A 26,850-nucleotide genomic window follows, 5' to 3' on the forward strand; every position below is an offset into this window, starting at 1 on the left:
AGCCATGGGTGACTTGGAATTCTCGGAGAGGGGACCCCATGGTGGCATTAGAGATGGAGACCTGGTATACATCCTGACCTCCTACCTGGTAGCCCTGTAACCTTGGCTGAATTGTCTGATCTTGCCTGACCTTGGTTTATCCTTCCAACAAAATGCCCAAAAGGAAGAAGTGAAGAACTTGGGCTCGTAAGTACTTTGAAGAGTAAAAGTTCAGGGGATGAAGGCATAGTTTGTTTTTTGCTGCCTAGTGGCCCAGAGAGGAGGGAGCACCTGTCAGGTGTACAGGAGGGGTCCCTGGGACTTGGGGCCCAGCTGGCACAGAAGGTCACATTCCAACCTCTGGATCCCTTGGGTTTGCAAAAGGTTCCCCTCTCCAACTCTGAGAGCAGCTGCACTTGATTCCCCCAGGGCCTTGGCTATACTTCTCCTCTGTGGTTAATAATTCAGGACCAGCCAGATGGCTCTGTTTTCCACCTCCTTCTCTCTCATAGCCTCCTGGGGCTTGTTCCTCAGCTAGGGGTGGGTGTGGGGGTGGGAAGCCCAGGAGGCTCAGCCACTTGAGCTCAGATAAGCCATCACCACTAAAGCCTACATTCTCTATGGGCCCCAGGGCTCCAGGTTCTGGCTGGGCATCCCAGCTTTAGAGTCCATAGGCCCATCGCCTGGGGAAGTGGAGAGAGCCCTTAGAAACCACAGGTCCTGTCTCCTGCCCAGCTCTGATTTCAGATGGGGTCTTGTCTGGGGCACTTAGTAAATACTTGTAGGATGAGACCAGTGGTACCATTTGCACTCCCATGAACATTCTTTCCTTAGCTCTTCCCAACGTTCCTGTTATGAAGGAGTTGTTTTTGTTTTTGAATTTAAATTTTTTTTTTGAGATGGAATTTCACTCTTGTTGCCCAGGCTGGAGGGCAATGGCATGATCTCAGCTCACCACAACCTCCGCTTCCCAAGTTCAAGCGATTCTCCTGCCTCAGCCTCCTGAGTAGCTGGGATTACAGGCATGTGCCACCGTGCCCAGCTAATTTTGTATTTTTAGAAGAGGCAGAGTTTCTCCATGTTGGTCAAGCTAGTCTCGAACTCCCGACCTTGGGTGATCCCCCCTGCCTCGGCCTCCCAAAGTGCTGGCATTACAGATGTGAGCCACCATGCCTGGCCTGAATTTAAATTTTTAACCTGAAGTTGCCCTGAAGATCTGCTCCCGGGTTAAGAAGGAATTCTCACACAAAATCAAACATGCTTTCTCTCTTTTAAAGTTGGGATCTGAGGCTTTTCTGACTTGCCCAAGGCCGAGCAACAGGTTGGTGGCCTCTACTCTCAGTTCACACACCTGCTTGGTCTCTATTCAAGGCCAGGGGCTAGACCTCAGTGAACTGGCACCTCCTGGGTCTACAAAGTCCTGCAGAAACCTGCAGGGTATCTCCATTCTCTGTGATCCTTAGCACCTATCTTGATAGGATCTTGGGCACAGGACCCCTAATTGGGCTGTGTATGGAGAGAGCCAGGCCCCAGTACTATCCCAGACCCTGGCCTGGAGTCTCCTTGGAGAGGACAGGGACAGTGTCCAGTGTCATCCAGTGCAGGGAGAGCCTTTCTTTGTCAACCCAGGAGTACTTGTTGGAAGAGGAGGGCAGGGCAGCTCAGCTCTTTCCTGCTTCGAGTCCAGCAGCAGGAGGCCACTCTTGGCCCTGGGCCTCCTAGAGTTGGCAAGAGCTGCTGGCCGAGAACCTGACCCAGGCCCGTGAAGGCAGCCTCCAGGGTGAGCCAGCACAGTGGCCCTGTCCACATACCTGTTTGCTCAGGTGAAGTTGCTGCAGTGAGAAGCTGGTGCAGAACATTTTGGGGCAGCTCTAAATAGAAAAGGAGTTTGTCTCCCAGGCAACGTGGACATGAGACATCAGCCTACACGCTGCCATGTAGGCGTCCAGACTGCCTGAAAGCTCCAGCTAAGTTATCTAGAGTGTTCAAGTGATAGCTCTCCTTCTCAGACAAGTACACTGAGGCCAGTGTCATGGCAGACATGTAAGTGGCCAAGCTTGGCCTGATGCTGCAGCCACTTTCCACTGACTCGCAGCCGTGACTTACCACCACCACCTTGACCTCAGGACCAGAGCCTGGAATACAAGCTTCAGGGCCCCTCAGAGCGAACTCAAGGGAGCCCAGTTGGGCTTGGGACTGGGCAGTGTTCTAGGAGCCAGGTGGAGCAGAGGTGAGATTAAATAGGAAAGAACCCCAATGAGAGGCGGAGGCAGGACATTGGCTGGTGGGGTGTGAACACATCATGAAAAGGTGCCACTTTATTTTTTATCGTGCTTTCACTAACATCTTGCAAGAGTGTGTGTGTGTGTGTGTGTGTGTGTGTGTGTGTGTCTTGAAACTATCACATTAGTATATTGGGGATGCTTTCATGGAGGGGGTTTGTGGGGAGCCACCGTTCCCTCTGCTCTGTGTGCTTCTGCTGGGAAAGGGAGCAAGATGAGGGTGGCTTAAGAGAGTCTGGCAAGAAGGAGAATCCTCACCCAAGATCTGATGAAAGGATCTAGTTTTGAAGCTGAATGGAAGATCCCATAGCCCGAGTTACCCTCACAGTGGTCCAGAAACGTGAATCTTAGCCAAGTCTACTGATGTGTGATTAATTTACAAATATGCGTGCAGAGCAGAACGGTGTGTACGCAGGAGCCTGTTGTTCCTACAAAGCTGCATCAAGATGTCACCGAGTTGGGTTTTATTTTAGTTCTAAGTGTTGTGTCTGTTTAGCACCCAGCCAGCATGGTGCCGTGTGCACTCTGGGCAGCCCGAACTGGTGGCGTTTACTGTTTCCTAGACGGGAAGCCTTTGACGTAGTTCCAGGCCCCATGTGCTCGGCCCAGAGCAACTACCCAGGTTCACAGAAAGAGCTCATATCTCACAGATGGTCATTTTGCGAAAGAGTCTGCACATGATGAAAGGGTGGCATGTCGGGAACACTGGACTTTATATTGAGCTGTAACTGCCCTTTACCCCAACCAGCTGCGGTGTCTTTTTCCAGACCAGATTCATACCATGTCTTCTGTGGACTCAAAGGACAGAATTTGAGACTTCAGAACGATCATACAAAGAAAAAACACCTTAACTTATTGGAGTTTTCAACCATTCTTTGACCTTGGGATAAAGTGAAACATACTTTTTTTTTTTTTTTTTTTTTTTGAGACGGAGTTTCGCTCTTGTTACCCAGGCTGGAGTGCAATGACGCGATCTCGGCTCACCGCAACCTCCGCCTCCCGGGTTCAGGCAATTCTCCTGCCTCAGCCTCCTGAGTAGCTGGGATTACAGGCACGCGCCACCATGCCCAGCTAATTTTTGTATTTTTAGTAGAGACGGGGTTTCACCGTGTTGACCAGGATGGTCTTGATCTCTTGACCTCGTGATCCACCCGCCTCGGCCTCCCAAAGTGCTGGGATTACAGGCTTGAGCCACCGCGCCCGGCCACTTTTTTTTTTTTTTAAGATGGAGTCTCGCTCTTGCCCAGGCTGGAGTGCAGTGGTGTGATCTCAGCTCACTGCAACCTCTGCCTCCTGGGTTCAAGCGATTCTCCTGCCTCAGCCTCCTGAGTAGCTGGGACTACACATGTGCCCCACCATGCCAAGCTGATTTTTGTATTTTAGTAGAGATGGGGTTTCACTCCTGGTGAAACCTCCTGGTCTCAAATTCCTGACCTTAGGTGATCTCCTTGCCTCGGCCCCCAAAATTGCTGGGATTAAAGGCGTGAGCCACCATGCCTGGCCATAAATGTATCTGTATTCCCTTCAGGAGAAAAGGGTTTGCTCAGCAAGTGAATAACATGCAGAAGGTCAAAGGAAGATGTATCATCCTACTCTTAGTCAGGACCCTTCTGACTGCAACAGAAATCCAATTTGAACTCAGGCAAAAAGGAAACCTAATTGGAATGCTTATGTTCACCATCCTTGGAAGGACAGCAACTGCTGGAGCCCAGGATTCTTTCAGACTGCATGGAAGAGGACACAGCTGCCAACAGCTTCCCTGCCTTTGCCACCAGTTAAGAATTGACCCACATTCTCTCTTTGACCCCAAGTTTAAAAAAGAAAATCCCTGGGAAGTGTAAGCAGGGGTGAGATCATGGCTGCAGATTGAGGATGTGCTCCAAATCCCTAAATGTGATAGAATAAATATTTAAAACCCATATCCATGCAGGCAAAGAGCTGCCTTTAGGGGCTAAGAAACCATGCAGCATCCTGAAAAGATGCAGTGAAAATAGGATTCAACTGAAAAGGGAAATAATAGCCAAGATTTTACCGAGGAGGTAGAGAGGTTTCTAGGTGTGCTCTGAGTCTGGATGTGACATAGGAGGAGCAGGAAGAGGTTTGGGGGTAACCTCCACAGTTTGGGGGATAACTGTGGGAATAGAATGAATACAAACCTATTAAGGTTTCTTTCTTCTTTCTTTTTAAGATCATTATTAAATGTAGGCAATCTAGAGAAATATGTTTAAGTATGTATGTTTCAATATTTAAATATTAATCACTAGAAAAAGGGTCGACAAACTATGACCTGCAGGTCAAGAGTGGCCTACCTTCTGTTTTTATAAATGAAGTTTTATTGGTACACAGCCATATCTATTTGTTAATGAATTTTCATTTCATTTTAATTTTGTTTTTTATTTATTTAATATATTTATTTGTTTTCAAGACAGAGTCTTGCTCTTGTTGCCCAGGCTGGAATGCGATGGTGTGATCTCAGCTCACTACAACCTCTACCTCCCAGGTTCAAGCAATTCTCCTGCCTCAGCTTCCCAAGTAGCTGGGATTACAAGCTCATGCCACCACGCCAAGTTAATTTTTTAATTTTTAGTAGAGATGGAGTTTTACCATGTTGGCCAGGCTGGTCTTGAACTCCTGACCTCAGGTGATCTGCCCGCCTTGGCCTCCCAAAGTGCTGGGATTACAGGCATGAGCCACCATGCCCAGCCTGTTAATGAATTTTCTGTGGCTGCTTTTATGGAGAGCTAAGTAGTTGCAACAGAGACTTTATGGCCCACAAAGCCTAAACTATTTACTATCTGGATATTTACAGAAAACGTTGCTGATCTATGCTGTAGAAAAATGGAAATAAAACATGACTTCCAACTCATTATAGAAAATAAGTTCTCTCTATCTATATCTATATCTATCTATATCTATATCTATATCTATATCTATATATCTATATCTGTTATATATATGTGACAAGGAAAAAAATAACAAATATGGTAAATAGAAGATGGCAGGAATTGGTCTAACATAAACACAATAAATGTGAATGAGTTAAATTCACTAATTAGAAAATAATCTCTGTAAGTTTGAAAAATTTTAAATGAGACTAAAAAGAAAAATAAAACAGCTTTAAAATTTTGAAAATAAAAGGATGAGGAAATACCTAGCAAACACAGCAAATATAGCAATCTTAACATCAGATAAGAGATAATTAAAAGTGAAAAATATTTTAGGTACAAAGGAAATGTTCAAATTAATAAAAGCAACATTCTACCTTAAAAGTTAAAAGCCAAGAACCTTCTGTACTGTACGATGTAGCTTCAAAATACATTAAATAAAAAGTGATGATATTATACCAGGTGTTGTGGTGTGCACCTGTAGTCCCAGCTACTCAGGAGGCTAAGGCAGGTGGATCGTTTGAGTCCAAGAGTGTGAGGCTGCAGTGAGCTATGATTGTGCCACTATAATCTGGTCTGGGTGATAGAGTGTAAGACCCGGTCTCTAGGATAAAAAATTTAAAAAATTATAAATAAATAAATTGATGATATAGCAAGTGAAAAAATTACAGATATAGAGTGAATAATGTGGAGCTTTTAAAATCTAGGGTAGGTGTTTTATTATATACACAAACCTACATAAGTGATAAAATTTTATGGAACTTAATACATACACACACTGTACACACAAATAAATACAAGTAAAATTCGCAAATCTGACTGAAGTCTATAGAATGTATCAATGTCAATATCCTGATTGTAATATTGTAATTTTGTAAGATGTCACTGCCTGTAATCCCAACACTTTGGGAGGCCGAGGCGGGCTGATCACCTGAGGTCAGGAGTTCGAGACCAGCCTGACCAACCTGGAGAAACCCCATCTTTACTAAAAATACAAAATTAGCCAAGTGTAGTGGTGCATGCCTGTAATCCCAGCTACTCGGGAGGCTGAGGCAAGAGAATCGCATGAACCTGGGAGGCAGGGGTTGCTGTGAACTGAGATCACGCCATTGCACTCCAGCCTGGGCAACAAGATCAAAACTCTGTATCAAAAAAAAAGAAAAAAAAAAGATGTCACCATTGCATCACTGGGGTCACTGGATGAAGTATAGAAGAGATCTAGAGATCTATATAAGTGCCTCTGGCCAGGCACTTGACAACATTGCCACTGTCAACAACCCTGCTGTACATTCCAGTGTGTTGCTGTGGGGACAAATGCCATCTTAATGCTAGGCTCCTTGAACCGAGTGGGTAGTGGTTGTGGAGTTTGCATTAGACCACATTCATCAAAGGGATCTCTCTGTCTATGCAACTGAACCCAGCAACCCAGCTATCTCTGCTGCCTCTGATGTTATTGCTTACAGCTGCATGTGAATTTACAATTATCAATAAAAATTTCAATAGAAAAATCTCTCGAGAGTAACAGATTAATTACGAAAATCTAAGTAACAGTTTAAATGGGGATGTGAAAATGAAATTTTTAAATGACTGTGTTTTAACTAAATGTCAATAAGAACACGGGGTGTAGAGCTAGGCATGGTGGCTCACGCCTGTAATCCCAGCACTTTGGGAGGCCGAGGCGGGTGGATCACGAGGTCAAGAGATCAAGACCATCCTGGCCAACATGGTGAAACTCCATCTCTACAAAAATACAAAAATTAGCCAGGTGTGTTGGCGGACACCTGTAGTCCCAGCTACTCTGGAGGCTGAGGCAGGAGAATCACTTGAACCCGGGAGACGGAGGTTGCAGTAAGCGGAGGTCACATCACTGCACTCCAGCCTGGAAACAGAGCAAGACTCTATCTAAAAAAAAAAAAAAAAAAAAGACAGCAACAATGGGTGTAAAAACCTATGGGATGAAGCCAAATCAGTACTCAAAGGAAAATATATTGCCCTAAATTCATTTATTCAGAGACAAGTCAAAAATTATTGAATTCAGCTTTTATTTCAAGAAGCTAAAAAATAAATAAATTCAAAGGAGGAAAAAAGACCCAGCAAGGTGGCTCATGCCTGTAATTTCAGCACTTTGGGAGGCCGCTATAGGAGGATTGCTTAAGGCCAGGAGAATTGCTTGAATCCAGGAGGAGGAGGTTGCAGCCAAGATGGTGCCATTGTACCACTCCAGTCTGGGCAACAGAGTGAGACTCTCTCTCAAAAAAAAAAGAAAGAAAGAAAGAAAAAAGAATAGAATGGAAAAACAAGAAAGGTGAACTTACATGATCTACTGGTTCACACTAACCTCTATACCTGAGAATGTAGAGCTATGGCAGATGGGTATTAACCCAGGCATTTGCTAAAGCAAATATAAGTCCTCTCTGGAAAAACAGACCCTCATCCCGAGTCTCAAAAGTATTTCTACAAATATCTTCCACAGAAAATGAGCAGTTCTTTGTCAAAAATAACTGAGTACAAGAAGAGATAAAGCACTAAGAGTCAGAGCCAGCACGAACAATTTACAGCAGAAACAGACTCTGGAGACCTCAGATGCTGCAATATTTAAGCATAGCCAATAAAATAACTGTTCAGTGCATTTAAATAAATAAAAGGCAGAGTTGAGAATATGTGCAGGGAATTAAAAGCTCTAAGGAGTGATGAAGCAGATTTGAACAACAAAACAGAACTTTAAGTCAAACACAGAGAAATCCAGAGTACAAAACTGGAAGAAAAGGAAGCTGCAGAAAGGATAAGACAAATACGTGGAGAAAGTCTAACATTTATCTAATTACAGAACCAGAAAGAGAAGAGAGAAATAGAACAAAGTCTACATAAGTGGGATTCAGCCCATGCTGAGTGTTTGAAAGGGTTTAGGGTTTCATTTGAAGAGCAGCTGTACCCCACCATGCCTATGCTCAGGCATACAGAATATGGGCAAGGCGGTCCATTGGAAATTGCCCTGAGGCTAATACTGCTCTCTAGTCCTGGGCTTAGTGGTTGATTTCTACCCAGCCAGTCAAGTGACTCATGAAATAGATGCCAAACCCTTTGCCTTGACGCCTCCCCAACCTTGGTCATTTCTTGGTGCAACAGGGGTATCAGTGAGCAGTTCCTGAGAACTGAGAGGCCTAGGACAAGGTATCAGTGACAGGTGGTCCTTGAGGATATTGAAGACATTGCTCAGAATCATGCAAGGTCCTTTTCCTTCATTTCCTGACTCAAGGGAGTGTCACTTATCTTGTACTCCATGAGAATGGTATTGCTTGGGTTGGACAGTGTACAGCCTATGCAGCTGAACCCAGCAACCCAGCTATCTCTGATGCCTTTTCTGCCCAATGGGGCTTTCCAAGTTTGACTGGTGGTTTTTTCCTTTGTGTTTCCTTTCCTCCCTGTTTTCCTCTCTGGAGAAGGATGGGATCTATCATTGGCTGGAGAATTTTATGGTGTGATGAAGGGAAGCTAATAGCTCTGTAAAGAAGAGCCGGTTACCTGGGAAACTTTCCAGGCATGTTGTGTTCCTGGCAGCCCTGGGATGCTGGGCTGTACAGGCCACACTGCTCACAGTGCTATGGAGCAAGGCCTGGGTAAAGTTGTACAGTCACATGAATGTGCCAGTCCCCACCTCCCCTAGGGATACTGGCTGGGCTTTTCATTGTCCTCTACGTCTGGCTCTGCCTGCTTGCTCCCTTCTGAGTCAAGCATTTGGACCTGATTATTGGTGAGCTAAGACACCTAGGATTCCTGCTTACCTAAGAGTGCAGTAGATCAGGCCTGGGTCATAGGCCAGGAGATGTAGAGTCTGGTACTGTTCTGCCCTGATTCACTGTATGGCCTTGTCTGATGACTCAGTCCCTCTGGGCTTTTGTCTTCCCATCTTGCCCAGACTGCTTCTGAGCATTGAGTTTCCAGCAAGATTGTCTTGGCAGAGTGTTTATAAACTGAGCTGCACTGAGTGTGTCTGAGAGGGGGTGGTAGTTATTCTAAGGGCATTTGGGCCGACTGGCATTGCCATGTCTCATTCAGAGCCCAGCTTGTCTCTCCCAAACCTGCCCATCAGAAAGGGCTGAGATGACTTCAGATACCCCCACCCCCAGCCCATACCATGGATATCAATATCCAATTGTCCTGTTTGACATTTATGCCCTGCACATGCTCTTGAGGAGGGCAAGTCTGGCTTCATGAAAAGTCTGAGTCACAGATGCTGTCAAGAAACAGGGACATGGCAGGGAGCGTGCACTATTCTTGGAGAATCTTAGCTGCACTAAGGAACAGCTAACAGAGCAGTTTGTAATTAGCACTTTGGCTGCTTGGCGGTGGCGTTATCTGCCTGTAGAGGGCTTTTTTGGTGAACATTTGCCAATCACCCTTCTTGAGTACCTACTAAGTGCCAGGCCCTGGCTGCCTAGTGCCTGCTGTGAATGAAGAAACAAATCAAAGGTGTAATCCTTTTCTTTTGTTTGGGCACCATTCTAGTTACTGGGATTATGGCAACAAATAAGACAGACAGGTTCCCTGCCCTCCTGTCACCTGTGCTGGGGTGGAGGGAGGCAGTATACAAGTTCACAAATCAGATCATTGCAAAGCATGGCAATGGGACTGAACTGGGCAGGAGAGGAAAGCTACACTACTGAAGGGGCAGGAGGGCATGCATTTGTGCCCAGACCTGGATGATGCCAGGGAGTGAGGAGCTTTTCTCTGGCCTGGGGAATGGGTGCTTCCCAGGCATGGCAGTAGCTGGAATGGAGAGCCGACGTGGCAGGTTCCTAACAAAGCAAGCAGCCAGGTGGCTGGAAAGTGGTGATGGAGGAGCTATAGCTCATGAGCAGGCAGACAGGGCATACGGGATCTTACATGTATGGAAGCTGGAAGTAGATGGACTGAGGGATGCACAAAGCCCTGTGGGCGAGAGACAGGATGGGGAGGAGACAAGGGCAGGGCAAAGGGTGGCCCAGGCACAAAGCCCTCCTGGACAAGCACACTTGGCAGCTGCTGTCAGGTCCCTCTGGTTATGGAACCCTCAGGCAGCACCTGGCTTCTCCACTGTGGCTCCCATCAGAGCTTTTGTAAGAGGGTGTGTGTATGTGTATGTGTGTGTGTTTTAGGGACAGGGTCTTGCGCTGTCGCCCAAGCTGGAGTACCTTGGCACAATCATAGCTCAGTGTAGCCTCAAATTCCTGGACTCAAGTGATCCTTCAGCCTCAGCCTCCTGAGTAGCTGGAACAACAGGTGCATGCCACCATGCTGGGCTAATATTACTATTTTTTGTAGAAATGGAGCCTCACCATTTTGCCCAGGCTGGTCTCAAACTCCTGGTCTCCAGTGATCCTCCTATCTCAGCCTCCCAAAATGCTGGGATTATATGCATGAGCCACTGTGCCTGGCCCCATGTTGACCATTTTTAAGCATACAGTTCTGTGACATTAAGGACATTCACAGTGTTATGCAACCATAACCACCAGCCATCTCCAGGACTTTTTCATCTTCCCAAACTAAAACTCTGTCCTCATTAAACACTAACTACCCATTCTTTTTTCCCCAAGTCCCTGGCACCCACCATTCTATTTCTGTCTTTATGAATTTGACTACTCTAGGGACTTCCTGTAAGTGGAATCATGCAATATTTGTCCTTTTGTGTCTGGCTTATTTCCCTTTGCTTAATGTCTTCAAAGTTCATCCATGTTGTAGCATGTGTCAGAATGTCCTTCCTTTTTAAGGCCGAATAATATTTCCCATCAGGTTCCCCTTACCCTTTTTTTTCTCATTAGGTTTTGATGAGTCATATGATGTCTGTCTCTTTTTAAAACTGAATAATATTTCCCATCGGGTTCCTCCACCATTTTTTTCTCATTAGGTTTTGATGACTCATGTAATGTCTGTCTCCCCTGGAGCCTGGAGGCTCCCTGAGGACTCTGTCTTGGTCCCCTGTATCCTTAGCACCCATCATAGAACCTGGCCCCTAGGAGGTGCTTAATGAACATTTGTTAGGTGCATAGAGTTCAGAGTGACTAGAATTCTTACTGAAAGAGGGGGTTGGTGTTGAGATGAGAATATTAAAGACTTTGTTTGCCAGACTGTGGAGCTTTGACTTCTGGCAAATGTTTCTGTTGGTCCAAGCCACCTACAGGACTTGTTAAAAATTCTTATTCCCAGGTCTCTCCCTTGGCAACTCAGCTGTTTTGGGCTGGAACCGAGAAGCCTGTATTTTGAAAGAGATACCAACCTTTATTTCCTAGATCATTTAAGAACATTAGAATAAAAACAAGCAACCACTCTCTGATAAAGTTTAAGTGGGTCTTTCCCTCAGCCAGAAGGTTTGTACTTACTACAAAATATTCTGAAAGAAAAAAACAAAAATTATTTATCTAAATCATGCATCTTTATTTAAAAGCATTAAAGCAGCTCTGTTAGCTTGTATTGTATCCAGAGTCAGGTGCAGCCACCATTCATGCATCAATACATAGCTCTAGCCTGGAATACACCACTTAAATTTTTGGGGCTTTCGTTTCTTCCTAAAATGGGGACATCATTGCCTTTTTCACCTTGGGAGATCATTCTGAAAAAGCAAGAGTAAAAAAGCTAAAAGCATTTTTAGTCCGAAAAATGCTATTATCAATGCTAGGGGTGCATATGTATATAAATTAAGTATAGAAGATGATGGTTCAATTCTTAAGCTATTTACTATCCTGGCTGTAAGGTAGATACACCTGTCTCCACCCCTTACTAAGTAATGGGGTGAGGTACCTTAATGACACAAAGCCCTAGGTCTCCTCTGTTATAGAAATGGGGCTAATAGCTTTGCAGTACAATATTATTCAGTCATAAAAAGCAATGAAGTTCTCGCAGTGCTACAACATGAACCTCGAAGACATGATGCTAAGTGAAAAAGCCCAGACACAGAACGCACATATTATGTGACTTCACCAATAGGAAATGTCCAGAATAGGCAAATCCATCAAAACGAAAAGCAGCTTAGTGGGTGCCAGGGGCTGGGGTAATGGGAAGTGACTGCTTAATGAGTACAGGGTTTCTCTTTGGGTGAGGAAAATGTTTTGGAATTAGATAGGGGTGATGGTTGCACAACTCTGTGGGTATATTAAAAACCACTTTAAAGGGGTGAATTATATATCAATAAAATACTTAAATAGGTGGGGGCAATACATTTAACTCAAGGGAGTTGTGAGGATTAAGTCACAAACAATGTATTAATAGGACCCAAGTGTGTAAAATCATGGGCAGGATTTATAAACCAAGGACCAAGCAGAAGAGTCTAGTTTTCCATATGTGCCCACCAGAAGGCAGGGGCTGTTGGGGTGTGGGGTCTGATGAGACCCTGGCACCATTTATAGGAGGGGACCATTCACACTGGGAATGCCTTCAGGAAAGGCAGGACTGGGCAGACTGTGTATTTTCTTCTACACCCTCCTCATAGGATGCATGAAGGATAGGCTGGAGTCGAGGTGAGGACTAAGTCTCTTGACTGTTCAGCTGCCCCAGCATCTGTGTCTTTAAGGAGCACTCAGTTGACTGTTTAACGTGACAAGTTTGGGAAACCCCATTTTAGGCAGCATAGGGAGCTGCTGTGGGAAATTTCTCTGAACTAAAGGGCTGTGATGCTCTCACTCCGACACTCAGAAATGGCTGGGTCTGCAGCCTGCTCAGCCATAGCTATTGCAGAAGGAGCTGCGGGGGCTCAGAGTAGTGAGCTGGTATGCCTTTGGTACCATGAGTAGGGTGGGCTTAAGGAGGCAGGACGAGGGACACTGGCTCCTGAGACTCCAGCATGACATTTATGCCTCTCCGGACTTGAGATCCATCCTACAGCACTCCTTGCAGGCTGCACAATACCAGCTGTTGTTTTGGAACAACAAAAATTCATAATTTGCAGCTGATAACTAACGGGCACCCAAATAAGTTGGCTGAGAGCCTCAGTGCTGAAATCTTGCACACGGTGGGCTCCCCAGAGGGCTGAGGTAGGAGGTGTGTTGGCCAAGTAAAAAGGAGAACCTTGTCCCGGGAAAAACTCTATTCCAGGGCTGTGCCTACCTGCCCACAAGCCATGAGGAGGCATCTGCAGCCAACATTCAATCCATTTGTGTTAAACACAGGAATTAAGGAAAGACTGAATTTGATCAGAATTATCTGCCAACTTAGCAACATGGAGGTCATTTGTGAAGTTGACCAATATGGTTTCAGTGGAGTGGGGGCAGTCAAAGTGGGTTGGAAAGAGATTGGAGGTGAGACAGTGGAAACACCAAGTATAGCTAAGCTTCAGGAGGATTTGCCATAAGCTGAATCAGAGAAGTGGGATGGTGCCAAGGAGGTAGAGTTGAGGGAGACTGTGGGGTCTTGTTTTGTTCTTTTTTGGCAGATATGGGAGCTATAACTTGCATGTTTGAATGCTGATGGTGAGTGGAGAGGTCCAGTAGGGAGACGAGAAGGGAGCATTTTGGGAGAAGGTCCCTGAATGACAAGAGGGCATGGGCCCCAGTGACAGAGAATTGGCCTTCATGGGAGCAGAGATGTCCATGCATTGCAACAGCAGCTAGTGGACTGGTGCAGTGGATTGGTCCATTTGATAATGGGAATTTGAGGAAATGAAGACTGGAGCCGGCATGGTACACATGCCAGTGGTCCAAGATACTTAGGATGCTGAGGCAAGAGGATTGCTTGAGCCCAGGAGTTGGAGGCTGCAGTGAGCTAGGATTGTGCCACTGTGTTCTATCTAGCCTGGGCAAAAAGCAAGACTCCATCTCTAAAAAAATTAAAAATAAAGAAGTAAAGAAGACTCAAGATGGAGAGAAGTTATAAAATCAGGAGTGGGAAATAGGGACGGAACTGGATCAGTGAAGTAGGATTGCAGGAGCTGGGCCCTCTTGGGGTGTCCTGTCAGAGATTTGAAGGCTGGCCCAGAGGAGTAAGCACTCAGGGGCCTTTGTATTCTCATTATATATCTTCTCTGTTATCACATCGCCAGTTCAGGAGTAACCTGGGTGAAAATCTCAGCAGTGCCTCTTATCAACTCTGGTATCTTGAATAGTTCCAGAAAGCTCTGATTTCCCTGGAGAATTGATGGAGCTGAGTTTTGCTTTGGGACAGTGCCTGCAGCACAGCCAGCTCTCTGCCAGCAGGCTCCCAGCCTCTAAGCATCTCAGGGGGCCCTCCCTCTGCATGCCCCGGGAGCTGGGAGCTTTCACCTCTAAAGGATTGGTAATTTCTTTCTTTCTTTCTTTTTTTTGAGGCAGAGTCTCACTCTGTCACCCAGGCTGGAGTGCAGTGGTGCGATCTCAGCTCACTACAACCTCTGCTTCCTGGGTTTAAGCGATTCTCCTGCCTCAGCCTCCCAAGTAGCTGGGACTACAGGTGCCTGCCACCACCCCCAACTAATTTTTTTTTTTTTTTTTTTTTTGTATATTTAGTAGAGACAGGGCTTCACCATGTTGGCCAGGCTGGTCTCAAACTCCTGACCTTGTGATCTGCCTGCCTCGGCCTCCCAAAGTGTTGGGACCACAGGTGTGAGCCACCATGCCTGGCCAGGACTGGTCATTTCTAAGGCCAACGGGCTCCTGAAGAGCCCCGGCACTTCTTATGTAGGAGGATGATCTGGGTGCTACTGCTGAAATGGTGGTGGCCATGGGGAGATGACCAGAAGTGAGAAAGGAAGGCCCCTGAGCAAACCCCAGCCTACAATTTTGTAGCCACAGCTTAAACCCTAACTGCTGGGGCCAAGGTCCCCTCTGGGCGTGTTTCTGTTGTCACATCTGAGCCTCCCATAGCATTTTGGTTAAGGGCCCAGCCTTATTTCAGCCATACTCAGTGTTAAATTAGCGGAGCACCAACCCCAGAGGCCAGTATGGTGGTGGTAGTAGCTCTGTGACCAGCAGGGTCCCCAGAGGACTGAAGTAGGAGATGAGTTTCAGATAATTCTCCTTCATGCCATGCTTATCATTTTGGAGGCTCTGAGTTTCAGGTTTATTTCCTCACATGCACATCTTTGCCCTTTTCCACCCAACCAAGGTTGCTATGCTGACAGCCACAGCCAGGGAGTAGGAGTCATAAAAACAGGGCTGTCTTGCCTTGCCGCAGTCCTTGAGCAGGATGCACCATTGCTTCCCTGGGGCTGTTGTTTGGGTTGAGGCATTACATAGAGATGCCTCACAATTCTAGCATCTTGCTCCTGCTCTTGGAGCTGCAGAGCACTGCACGCACCACGGTGCCCCCAGGTGGCCGCTGTGCTGTGGGTCTGGTGACCAACTCCTGCAGTGGCTTGGCAGTTGCCCCAGCTTGGCACTCCAAGCATACAATGGTGAGATTTATGACTTTCTGTGGGATTTGGGGTAATTGCAGCAGTGCCCAGGGCTTTGAGGCTCTCTGGGACCGCCTCTTCACTGCTCAGGCCAGCATTAGAGGAAGGAGTTGTGTCCTGCTTAAAGGGGTCAAGGACACTTCAGTGGATGGGGGTAGGGGCTGTGTCCTCCTACTCAAAGTATCCTTGGTCCTTGCCCCTCCTCCCCTTGTACAGCTGGGTGGAGGAAGAAGCTGGGAGTCAGGGTCTTGGTTCCCAACCCAGCTCTCTGCCCACTTCCTGAGCCTCAGTCTCCTCATTTGTAAAGGGAGGGTTGGCCTGCCGCAGGGTCCTCTGCTTGTTTCTTAGCCCAGAAATCCTTTCTTCAAAAGAAATCTGCTGGAATTGGAAACTGCATCTTTTGATTAAAAATACCTATATATTTAAAAAAAAAAAAAAAATCTGCTGGAAGCCCAGTGTTTAACACATAAAGGTGGAACTACTCTGGGGGAGGGATTGGATGATTCTGTGGATACATGACCTCTCCTGGTTTCAGCTCCAGGACACAGAGAGGCAGCTGATCAGTGCTAAGCTCATAACACACACCTTCAGAGCAGCACACTCCTGCAACCCCAGCCCAGGCCTAGGGGCTGGTTGCTGGACACAAAGAATAGCCCCTTATCCCTCTGTGCCACCTCCCATTCATCCAAAGCTTTGGCTGCATCTGGAGAAGTGCTTTTACTATTGCCTGCTTTGGCTCCTGACTGGGGACTAGTAGGTTTGGGAAGCAGAGAGCAGAAGGAAGCTCTCTTAAAGCAAGAGGCGGAGGAACCCAAGAAAGGCAGAAGGAGGTTATGGACACCCACAGTCCTGAGTCTCAGGCCCCCAGACCTGCCGGCGGCTCCCTTGCTTCCTACTGCTGCAAAAGCCAGGGTTCCCGCTGGCCTGGCTTGGAGTAGTTTCCAGACTTAATAGCAAGAAGGCAGCTGAACTGCAGTTGGATGAATTCCATCCCCCCTTGACTTCACAACAGCCTCACTCCTACATTCCATCTGTGACGTCAGACCCCTGCTAATCATGGAAAAACAGATTAAGTTCTGTAAACTCAATTCTCGTGCTTCCCCTCCTAGTCACAGTGTCTCGTGGCCTCCACTTAAAGGAGCTGTCCACCTCCCTGCTTGGTCTGCCCCCACCTCCCCATCCTGGGCCAAACCCCAGTAATCCACTTTAAGTCTTCATCACGTGCCTCCAGCCTGGCCACCCCTGCCCCATGAACCTGAAGCTCCTTCTGTGTCACTTTTCTCCTCTAATGCCTGGGAGGTTCGGGAAGATCTTTGGGCTCCAGCCCAGGAGGCCTAACTGGTGCTCTGTGTCTTGGTGGTAAGCCATACCCTTGATTCCTTGGGCGACATCCCTCACAGCTCTTCTTGATCATCTGCCTGTGCCTGGAGCCCTGACCTGGATGCAGCCTGTACCTCGCACCTTGCCCATGGCTGGACTCTTGCTCCATAGTATCTCTGAGTGGCCTGATTCTGATATGGTCTGGTCAGGTGTTTCCTCAAATACATCAGTGAACATGGGGCTGGGGGTTCTTCCTAGGGTTGTGAACTCCAGGGTCTGGAACCTAAAGACTTTTCTAAGGGCCAGGGCCCAGGTGCCACATTTGAGGCCCAGGGAATGGTCCCCATCATCCCTGGAGCAGAGCCATGTGGGCTGTGCATGTAGGCTGCCACCCAGATCCCTTGCCTGGCCTCCCTCCCTGAAGGGCCTCTGTAGACCTTTATGTGTCTTTTTTCCTCTGGCTGTGCCAGGCCCCAAAAGATGCCCTGTAGGCAGCAGTAAAACATAATTCTGTCTAACCCATCATGACTCCAGTAGAGATGAGATTAAATATGTATTTGTCTTGCATGCGCCCAGGCAGCCGGACTGGGTAGACTGTCTGAGTGAGGGTTCAGCTTCCGGAAGAGGGGGCTCCAAGGGTAGGCAGACACACAAGTCACACTGCTCTGATGGGGGAGGGTCTGCCGTGCTCCCTGGCCTCAGGCATAACCAGGGAGAAAGCGAGGAGGACCCTCGCCCCAGCAGGTCCCTGTCTGGCTGTAAGGCCAGCCAGCACTACAGCAGAGCTGCTCCTCCTTCAGGCTTGACTTTACTGTCTGTACCTGGGGGTAGGCAGCCCCACCAGGAAGCCCACAGGCCCTGTGTCTCAGGGACCTGCCTTCCAGACCCTGCTGGGCACAGCAGTGCCGCCTTGTTGCTCACTCCCACTAGTTGAAAGCTGGTTGGAACAGGGCTGAGCACTTCATGCGCATCATCTCATTTAATCCACAGTTACCCCAGCCAGGCAGGGGCGGTTCTCACCCCTAGAAGACAAAACAAAAGATCAAAGAGATTAAGCAATTTGCCCACAGTCACAGCTGGGAGATGGCAGAAGGTCTAGCTGAGTATTTTATTTTATTTATTTTAATCACAATACTACCAGGCCTTCTCTGTCTGTTTACAAACACGCCACTCAAATGCTGCAGCTGCTGCCTTCTGAAACATCGGGTAATAAAGTGCAGGTAAAAGTTGCCCACAAATTCTATCCATCGGATGGAACCCTCTCCAGCATTCAGTGAACATTTATTCCACACTCTTCATCCAAACAGACATATACAGAGTAGTAATAACTTTTTTTAAAAAAAATATCCTGTTCTACATGCATTTTAAAAATAAAAATTAAATGTTATTTGAATTTAACCAGACAAATGTATCGATTTTCATATATCTTAAGTGAAATGTGAGTTGCTAAACTGAGGAAAAAGATTTCTTTATTGTAAGTGATAATAGTCCTAAAAGGTTAAAGAACATAAGAGAAAAACTTTTGAAAATAGCTCAATTGAGATATAATGACATACCATACATATACTTACTTAAAGTATACAATTCAATGGTTTTGGTGTATAATATTATTGATTTTTTAAAATTGTGGTAAATATATGTATATATAACATAAACTTTGCCATTTTAACAGTTTTTAAGTGTATGATTTCATCACAGTATATATATTCATAATGTTGAGCAACCATCACCATTGCCACTTCCAAAGCTTTTTTATCATCCAAATAGAAACTCTGTAACTATTAAACAACTACTCCCATTTCCTCCAACCCCAGCCCCTGGTGACCTCTAATCTATTTTCTGAGAGAAAAGCTTTTAAAAGGTTAAAGTCATTAATTTTTTTAATAATAAACTTTATTTTTTGAGACAGGGTCTCCCTCTGTCGCCCAGGCTGGAGTGCAGTGGCATGATCTTGGCTCACTGTAACCTCCACCTCCCAGGCTCAGGTGATCCTCCCATCTCAGCCTTGTGAGTAGCTGGGACTACAGGCACTCTACCAGCCTGGCTAACTTGTATTTTCTGTAGAGACAGGGTTTTGCCATGTTGCCCAGGCTGGTTTCAAACTTGTGACCTCAAGTGATCTGTCTACATTGGCCTCCCAAAGTGCTAGGATTAAGGCATGAGCCACCTAAACTTTATTTTTTTAAGAGCCATTTTAGATTCACAGCAAAATTGAGTGGCAAATACAGAGTTCCCATATACCCCTTCCCCGACTCTCAGCATCCCACACCAGTGTGCCCTATTTGTTACAATGAATGAGCCTGCAGTGACATGGCATCACCTGGAGTCCATGGATTACACAAGGGCTCACCCTTGATGTTGTACCTTCTATGGGTTTGGACAAATGTGTGATGACGTGCATCTGCCATTGTAGTATCCCACAGAATAGTTTTACTGCCCTAAAAATCCTCCATTCTCTGCGTGTTCATCCCTCATTAATTTTTCTACCTATTTAATGAACTAACTTCTATGCTATGGAAGTTGAGGAAACTGTATTTCTACCTTTGTTCTTCCACTCCAAATTTGTCTTAGTTATATTTTTATTTGTGTACAGTGTTGAGGCTTTGATATTCAATTCAATCACATAATTGCCATTATTTCAAAAATATCAATGCTGTATTCATCAGGATTTTTCCATTTATGACCTCATTTTGACTTATCTTTTTGGTTGGTTGGATTTCAACATCAGATAATTTTTTTTTCTTTTTTTTGTATTTTATTTATTTATTTTTGAGACAGGGTCTCTGCCATTCAGGCTGGAGTGCAGTGGTGCAAACATGGGTCACTGCAGCCTTGACCTCCTGTGCTGAAACCATCCTCCCACCTCAGCCTCCCCAAGTGTCTGGATTACAGGTGTGTGCCACCATGCCTGACGAATTTTTTTTAAGTGTATGATTTTTTTGAAGAGACAGGATCTTACTGTATTGCCCAGGCTGGCCTTAAACTCCTGGGCTCAGGCAGTCCTCCTGCCTTGGTTTCCCAAAGTGCTGGGATTATAGGTGTGAGCCATCATACCTGGCCAGGTAATTATTTTTAAGAGGACTTTAAGGATGTTTAAGCCCCTAAACTCATGCTTCAGAGAGCCCCACCTCATCTCCTCCGGATGCAGCCCAACCATGCCATGGGTGCATGATGGGAGGCCGCTCGATGGAGCCCCACGTTCCTGCCCTGGGGTCTTTGCTCGTGCTGTTCCTTCTTACTGGATTGAGTCCTTCTCACACCTGCCCCCAGCTCTGCCAAGCAGAATCCCAAGATCTCAGAGAGCCTGACTCCACCTTCCATGAAGCCTTTCCTGAGACCCCTCTAGGCTGAGCGATTTATCTCGTTTTCATGACACTCATGGTAACTCCAGATAGTATTATCTCCACTTTATATGTGGAGAGACCGAGGCTCAGCAGGTACAGAGGCTTTTCTAGGAGGTCACAGCTAGTAAAGGCATTGTAAGGCTTTGCAGTCAGATCCCAGAGTCAGCTTCAAACTGTGACATCCCGTCACATTCTGTGTCACTCTTAGAGTTCTGAGTCCTCTCTCCTATCAGTCATTCATGCATTTAACTGTAAGATACAGAACCATTTATTTATTCTTTTCTTCTTCCTATCCATGTATTTACCTACCTCCTTACCTCTACAGCTTTTTCATTCCTTCGGGCAGAAACATGGTTGCTTTTCCCTAAGCCAGCCTTGATGGAATTGCATCCTGAGCACTTGCACTGTCTGATGCTCTTCCACTGTGTGGCTGCTGCCCCTGCATGGTCTTAAGCTTTGCCCAGCTCCACCCAGGTGCCAGGAGCCTCCAAGGGGCCTCCAGACCCTCCAGGTGGGTGGTGGTGTATGTTCCCTCTCTGTCTCTGTCCCTCTGCCTGCACGTGAAGCTGTGAATACCACCTGTGCAATTACAGCTCGCCTGGCAGGTTGTTTCTGGGGAACATCATTAGATACCTGTTCCAGACACATGCTCACAGAGTCTCTGAAATCAGAGACCTAAGCCAGTGTCTGGGTGCTGGCTCAGGCTGTGAGATTTCACCCCTGGTTGTTATTTGAGGAGATGGAGATGTTTAAGGAACATGATAAATCCGGCCGAGGGGCTCCTGCCTCCCTAGTCCATGGTGGGCCTGGAATCTGAGAGGATTGAGAAAGGACTGATTTGCATGGGGTGAGCAGGGCAGGTCGTGTACCCTGGAGGGGTTGAGACTCTGAAAGGGCAGAGTGCTTAGACTCTGAAGGTTTCTGAAGAACATTTAGAGTCTGTGTCTGACTATGTTGTTATTTAGATGACTTAATGAGACTTGCCCACTCTGGGTCGCTGCATTTGCCCCACAGTAAAGGAGCCCATATGAGGCCCCACAGAAGCTGGGTGGATGTCGCATGTCACACAGGTGTGTTGCTTGACACCAAGCACGTGCTGTGCCTTACTGGCTGGGCGATTCTGGGTCTCCAATGAAGAACCATGTGAAGAAACTTCAGAAACAACCCCACTGAACTTTAGTTTTCCCTTCCTGTCTCCAAACCTAATTTCCTCCAACTTCTCTCAAGCATAAGGCTCTCTATCTTTTTTGTATGTAAGCTTCACAAATCAGGTACCTGTGCTACCTTCCCAGCTAGCTGGAAGTCCATCCAGGTGTCAGACTTGGGTCTCTCGCTGCTTTGGCCGAACCAGCTCTTGTTTCATACCTCACAGAATAAGGTGCAGCCTGGGGACTGCAGGGCCATCGCTTCTCTCTCCTGTGGCCTCGGCTTCCAGCCAGGTTTGAGCTTAGACGTGTGGGCCTAGGCAGGTGAAGCTGAGTCTGGGAGCATGGGGAAGAACTCCACAAAGCCTCAGACCCCAAACCTGCAGGCCCCATGGGCTGTTAGCTAGACCCATTGACCTTGAAGAAGGTCAGCAATGGTCTCTTTTCACTTGAGCATAGCCTCTGGGGAGTTTTGGGGTTGATCAGGGATCAGACAGGCTAGTGGACAGGTTGCAGGAGAGGGGAAGCCCCTCCTAGCATGAGTCCTTCTGGATATAGTAGGGCCTTGAGGCTACCCCCAGAAGGGGAACAGGGCAAGGAAATGTCCCAGGGAGAGGGGAGATAGAGGGGGTTTCTGTGTCTAGGTGATGTTGCTCAGCAGCACCATGGGGAGTCGGGGTCAGAGACCTCCAAGGGGTAGTCGGGGTCTGGGATCCAGGGTTATCTTATCTACGGCCAGCAGATGTTGGGTGCAGTTTCTAGATAAAGTATCTAGGCTTTAACTGGCTAAAAAGAGCTTCATTGGGACTATATTTAAAGGAACTGGATATGAGAATTGGATTCTTTTTTAATAAAAGGATGGGGGGTCTTGCTGTGTTTCCCAGGCTGGTCTTGAACTCTTGGCCTCAAGCAGTCCTCCTGCCTTGGCCTCCTATAATACCAGGATGGATGTAAGAATTTGAATGGGCTTTGGACGGACGTTCCTACCTGCCGTGAATTAAACAATCCAGGGCCGCCGTTTTAGGCTAACACAAGAGACAGAGCACCTTTATCAGACCGTTCCTCTCTCCCTAAGTGGCTTAAGAACTTCTTTCAACCTTATCTACTGGTATTCCTGAGAGTGCTAGTAAAAATGTTTTTCTCAATCTTGTTAGCTACCCAGTAATGCTTTAGCACCTGGGTGACGCCCCAGTGCCAGGTAGAGAACCAGGCCCCAGGGAAGTTGCCTGACTGGCCAGGTCCTTGCTTTTATCACTTAGCAGGAGTACTGCCCATGGTCACTGTGAATCCTCCCTGGCCACTGTCCTTGGAGTGGTCTTAAGAACTTCTTTCAACCCCATCTACTGGTATTCTTGAGAGTTCTGGTAAATGTGTTTTTCTCAATCTTGTTAGCTACCCAGTAATTCTTTAGCGCCTGGGTGATGCGCCAATGCCCAGTAGAGAACTGTGCCCCGGGGAAGTCACCTGACTGGCCAGGCCCTTGCTTTTATTTATCACTTAGCAGGAGTCCTGCCCATGGTGGCTGTGAATCCTCCCTGGGGCTGTCCTTGGAGTAGTCTTGCTAAAATACTATCCTTTAGCTAGGTGTGGGTGGCGTGCACCTGTAGTCCCAGCTACTCAGGAGGCTGAAATGGAAGGATCGCTTGAGCCAAGGAGATCAAGGCTACAGTGAGCTGGGATTGCACCACTGCACTCTAGCCTGGATGCAGAGTGAGACCTTGTCTCTAAAACATAAATAAATATAAAATTTCTTTATCGTCTGTCCTGGAAACCTTCACTTGGCTTCATGTTAACAGCATGTGATCTTTGAAGGTGACCAAATGATATTTATGGCAAAGGCTCAGGCATCTGGGACTTGGGTTGTAAGAGGCAATTTCATTTTCCAGATAACTGAGTATGCACCTCTTCCAAGCACTAAGTATGTTTTTAAAAAAAAAAAAAATTTTTTTGAGACAGAATTTCACTCTTTTCCCCCAGGCTGGAGTCCAATGGTGCAATCTCGGCTCACTGCAACCTCCACCTCCTAGGTTCAAGTGGATTTTCCTGCCTCAGCCTCCCAAGTAGTTGAGACCACAGGCTCCCTCCACCACCTGCGGCTAATTCTTGTATTTTTAGTAGGCATGGATTTCTCCATGTTGGTCAGGCTGGTCTTGAACTCCAAACCTCAAGTGATCTGTCTGCCTTGGCCTTCCAAAGTGTTGGGATTACAGGTGTGAGCCATTGCTCCCAGCCCAGTTTTTTTTTTTTTTAATTTGATTGCTTAGTTGCAAATCTTCATCAAATATATTATTTGTCACTTAACTAGAGGTTGCTATGAGTTCACTATCTGCTTATCTTGTCTCATCTACTTCCCAGACATAGCCCAATGGAAGGAATAGAATAGATGCCAATAAATGTTTCTTATTGGATTGAACTGAAACCAAACTTTAAATCACTCAGAGTCTTCCCCAGGGATACAGTGATGTCATGTGCCCCTAATGACATGGCTCAGACCACTGACTTGTGAATGTCTTATGTCTGTGCTTCTTTGTTTTATTTAATCTGCCTGCTTTTCTGTGACCAGCTATCATTACTCACTGTGTCAGTACCGGGGAAATGGATCCTGTAGCTTGTTAGGATTGTGAGTAAAACAAGAGCACAGTGTTCTTACCCCAGCCCTTGCTAATGGAGTGATAATTCTTTATTTTCCCGTAGCTGTTTGTTGATCAGAGAGTTTGCACATAGCCTCTCACTTGTCCTTTTGGTAGCTCTTAGCAAACAACAAAAATAAAGTTTGGAAAGGAGAGAACCTGCTCAATCAAAGTTGCACTGTTGGATCATGCCTGATTGGAGGCCAGAATTCCAGCCTCAGGTCTAGACCTGGTGTTTCCTCTGTGCTATGGTATCCACCATCCTTTGCAGAAAGTGACTGTTCTGTTCTGTCCTTGTGTCTCCCAGGGGTCCTTGGTGAATTTTGTCATGGTTATTTAAGGAACCCTGCCTAGAAGTCCCAACTTGCAGTTCCCCATTGACGGGAAGGCTTGGACTCCAAGATGATTATAAAGGAATATCGGATTCCTCTACCGATGACCGTGGAGGAGTACCGCATCGCCCAGCTGTACATGATACAGGTGGGTTGTGGGGCAAGGGTGGGTATGGGGTGAGGGTGGGTCACACCAGTGCACAGAAACCACATGTGGGTTGGGTGGAGTTGTGACCTTCACAGTGCAGTGCCTGCCCCAGAACTTCCTGGTAAGTGTGAATTGTGCTGGATCCCTGGCCTCCAGGCATGGTGCCAGGTGCACAGGGCATACTGTGGGCGTGTGGCACTGTGTCCTGGCACCTACAATGCGAACACTCACCCTTGTGTTCAGAACCATTATCTCCCTGGCCCAGATGTTATCCCTGTGTTTCAGTTTGCTTGGGCTGCCATCACTAAATAACACAAACTGGGGGCATAGAGCAACAAGAACATACTTCCTCACAGTTCTGGGGGCCGGAAGTTCCATATCAAGGCCTGGCAGGTGCAGTTTCTAGTGAGGGCCCTCTTCCTGGCTTGCACATGGGCGCCTTCTCCCTGTGTCATCACATGGCAGGAGCGAGTGGGCTCTGGTGTCTTCTCCTCTTTTTCTTTTTCTCTTCTGTTTTTTATTTGTGTAAATGTATGGGATACAACTGTAATTTTGTTGCATGTACAGATTGCAAAATAGTACTTGTAGGATATCTATCACTCAAATACACTGTACCCATTAAGTAATCCTTCATCTTCCACCCTTTCTCTTCTTCTGAGGACACGAGTCTCATCATGAGGGCCCCACCCATATGATCTCATCTAGTCCTGATTACCACCCAAAGGCCTCATCTCCAAATACCATCACATTGGGGGTTAGGCTTTCTAGGGGGACACAGACCTTCAGTGCATAACACCCCATTCCACAGACAGGAATGCATATAAGGCCCAGAGATGTTAAATGACTTGCCCAGGAGCACAGGGCCTGTCTCCTAGCTCCCAGCTCAGCACTTTCCTCACCACCCTGATTGGCTGCAGAACAGCAGTGTCAGACATGTGGCTCATTTACAGACACACACAGGAGTTTGAGGATGACAGGCTCCTTTGACGAGCTAGAGGCTCTCCCCTAGGAGACATCTCCTGTCTCCCTACTTAGTACCTGATTAACCTGAAACACAATACCCAGCTGCTTCTGGCTGACTCCAGATGGGACCACTGCTCCCACTTGCTGAGGTCCCGACTGCAGTTCTTTCTACATAGAGGTTCCATCCCAGCTCTCCTGCTGGCCTCTTGCCCACCCTTAGTGCCTGGCATGGCCTAGCCTGGCAGCTTTCCTCCAGACCGAGAGTCTCTGGGCCTCCCATACTGACTATGAACCTGCTGTTGGCCTGTCTCTGGCTCCTTTGGGCATATCAGTGCCTCCAGTCCCTGCAACCCAGTAGGGCTCCTCCAGCTTCTTGTTGTGCAGCCTCTTAATCACAGCATCAGACTGAGTTATTGGTGTGGGGGAGAGGCTTTGGCAGGCAGGGCCTCCACCTCCCATCTCTGGATTTGCCTGTTGGGCTCCCACCTTCCACCCAGGTCGGGGGAGGAGCTCTCAGCAGAGCCTGCAGCCCCAGCTGCCTTCTGGGAGGAACTTGAGGAAGCTGCAAGGGTTTGTCCAGGTTCCCCTACGTGGGTGCCTTGACTGGGAAGAGAACAAAACGTGAACCCAGCCTCTCTGGGGGGCTGTTTGCTCTGAGCTGCTTTAGAAGGGCCACTCAATTCCCTCTTGAACCACTTACCCCATAATTATTTCTAGAGAGTGGAGAGAGAGGAAGAGGCTTAAATCAGCCCCCCACATCTCTGAGCACTCTGGAAATAGCTCAGCCTGTTCGAGGACCAGGCTGATCTGCCAATAGTGCTGTTGTTTTACTGCTTCTCAGTTCCCATCCAAGTCAGGGTGGACCCAGACCACGGCAGCCCCTCAGCCTTCAGCTCCACCTGGCCCCCCGGTGGGCCATCAAGATCGGCAGGACTGACCTCCAGCCCCTAGAAGATCCCAAAGCTGTTCTGGAGCATAGAATTGCCTCTGGGCTCCTCAAAACACCTGTCACTCTAGGTTTTTTTTTTTTTTTTTTTTTTTTTTTTTTGAGATGGAGTTTCGCTCATTACCCAGGCTGGAGTGCAATGGCGTGATCTCGGCTCACTGCAACCTTCGCCTCCTGGGTTTGGGCCATTCTCCTGCCTCAGCCTCCTGAGTAGCTGGGATTACAGGCACGCGCCACCATGCCCAGCTAATTTTTTGTATTTTTAGTAGAGACGGGGTTTCACCATGTTAACCAGGATGGTCTCGATCTCTTGACCTCGTGATCCACCCGCCTCGGCCTCCCAAAGTGCTGGGATTACAGGCGTGAGCCACCGCGCCCGGCTATTTTGTTTTGTTTTTTTGAGACAAGAGTCTCGCTGTGATGCCAGGTTAGAGTTCAGTGGTGCAATCTCGGCTACTGCAACCTCCACCTCCTGGGTTCAAGGGATTCTCATGCCTCAGCCTCCCAAGTAGCTGTTATTACAGACACATGCGACCACAC

The 26,850-nt window shown here is 47.1% G+C and overlaps 1 protein-coding gene across 15 annotated transcripts in view; it reads left to right on the forward strand.

Moving 5' to 3' along the window:
- Positions 1-26,850, forward strand: part of PITPNM2 (phosphatidylinositol transfer protein membrane associated 2) — a 168,853-nt gene that overhangs the window by 95,275 nt on the left and 46,728 nt on the right. For 14 of the 15 annotated variants that reach the window (XR_010343794.1, XM_021669935.2, XM_021669938.2 and 11 more), the window contains one exon: positions 24,229-24,401. Coding sequence is in view for 13 of the 15 variants with exons in the window: in XM_021669935.2 (XP_021525610.2) it covers positions 24,324-24,401 (78 nt within the window). In the remaining 2 variants the exon portion in view is untranslated. Of the gene's footprint in view, positions 1-24,228; positions 24,402-26,850 lie in introns of those variants that run through there. The other variant, XM_012447116.2, reaches the window with a different exon arrangement.

The sequence above is a fragment of the Aotus nancymaae genome, unplaced genomic scaffold (genome assembly GCF_030222135.1).
Source record: "Aotus nancymaae isolate 86718 unplaced genomic scaffold, 86718_ANA_hifiasm-v0.15.2.pri h1tg000021l, whole genome shotgun sequence".
NCBI lineage: Eukaryota > Metazoa > Chordata > Mammalia > Primates > Aotidae > Aotus > Aotus nancymaae.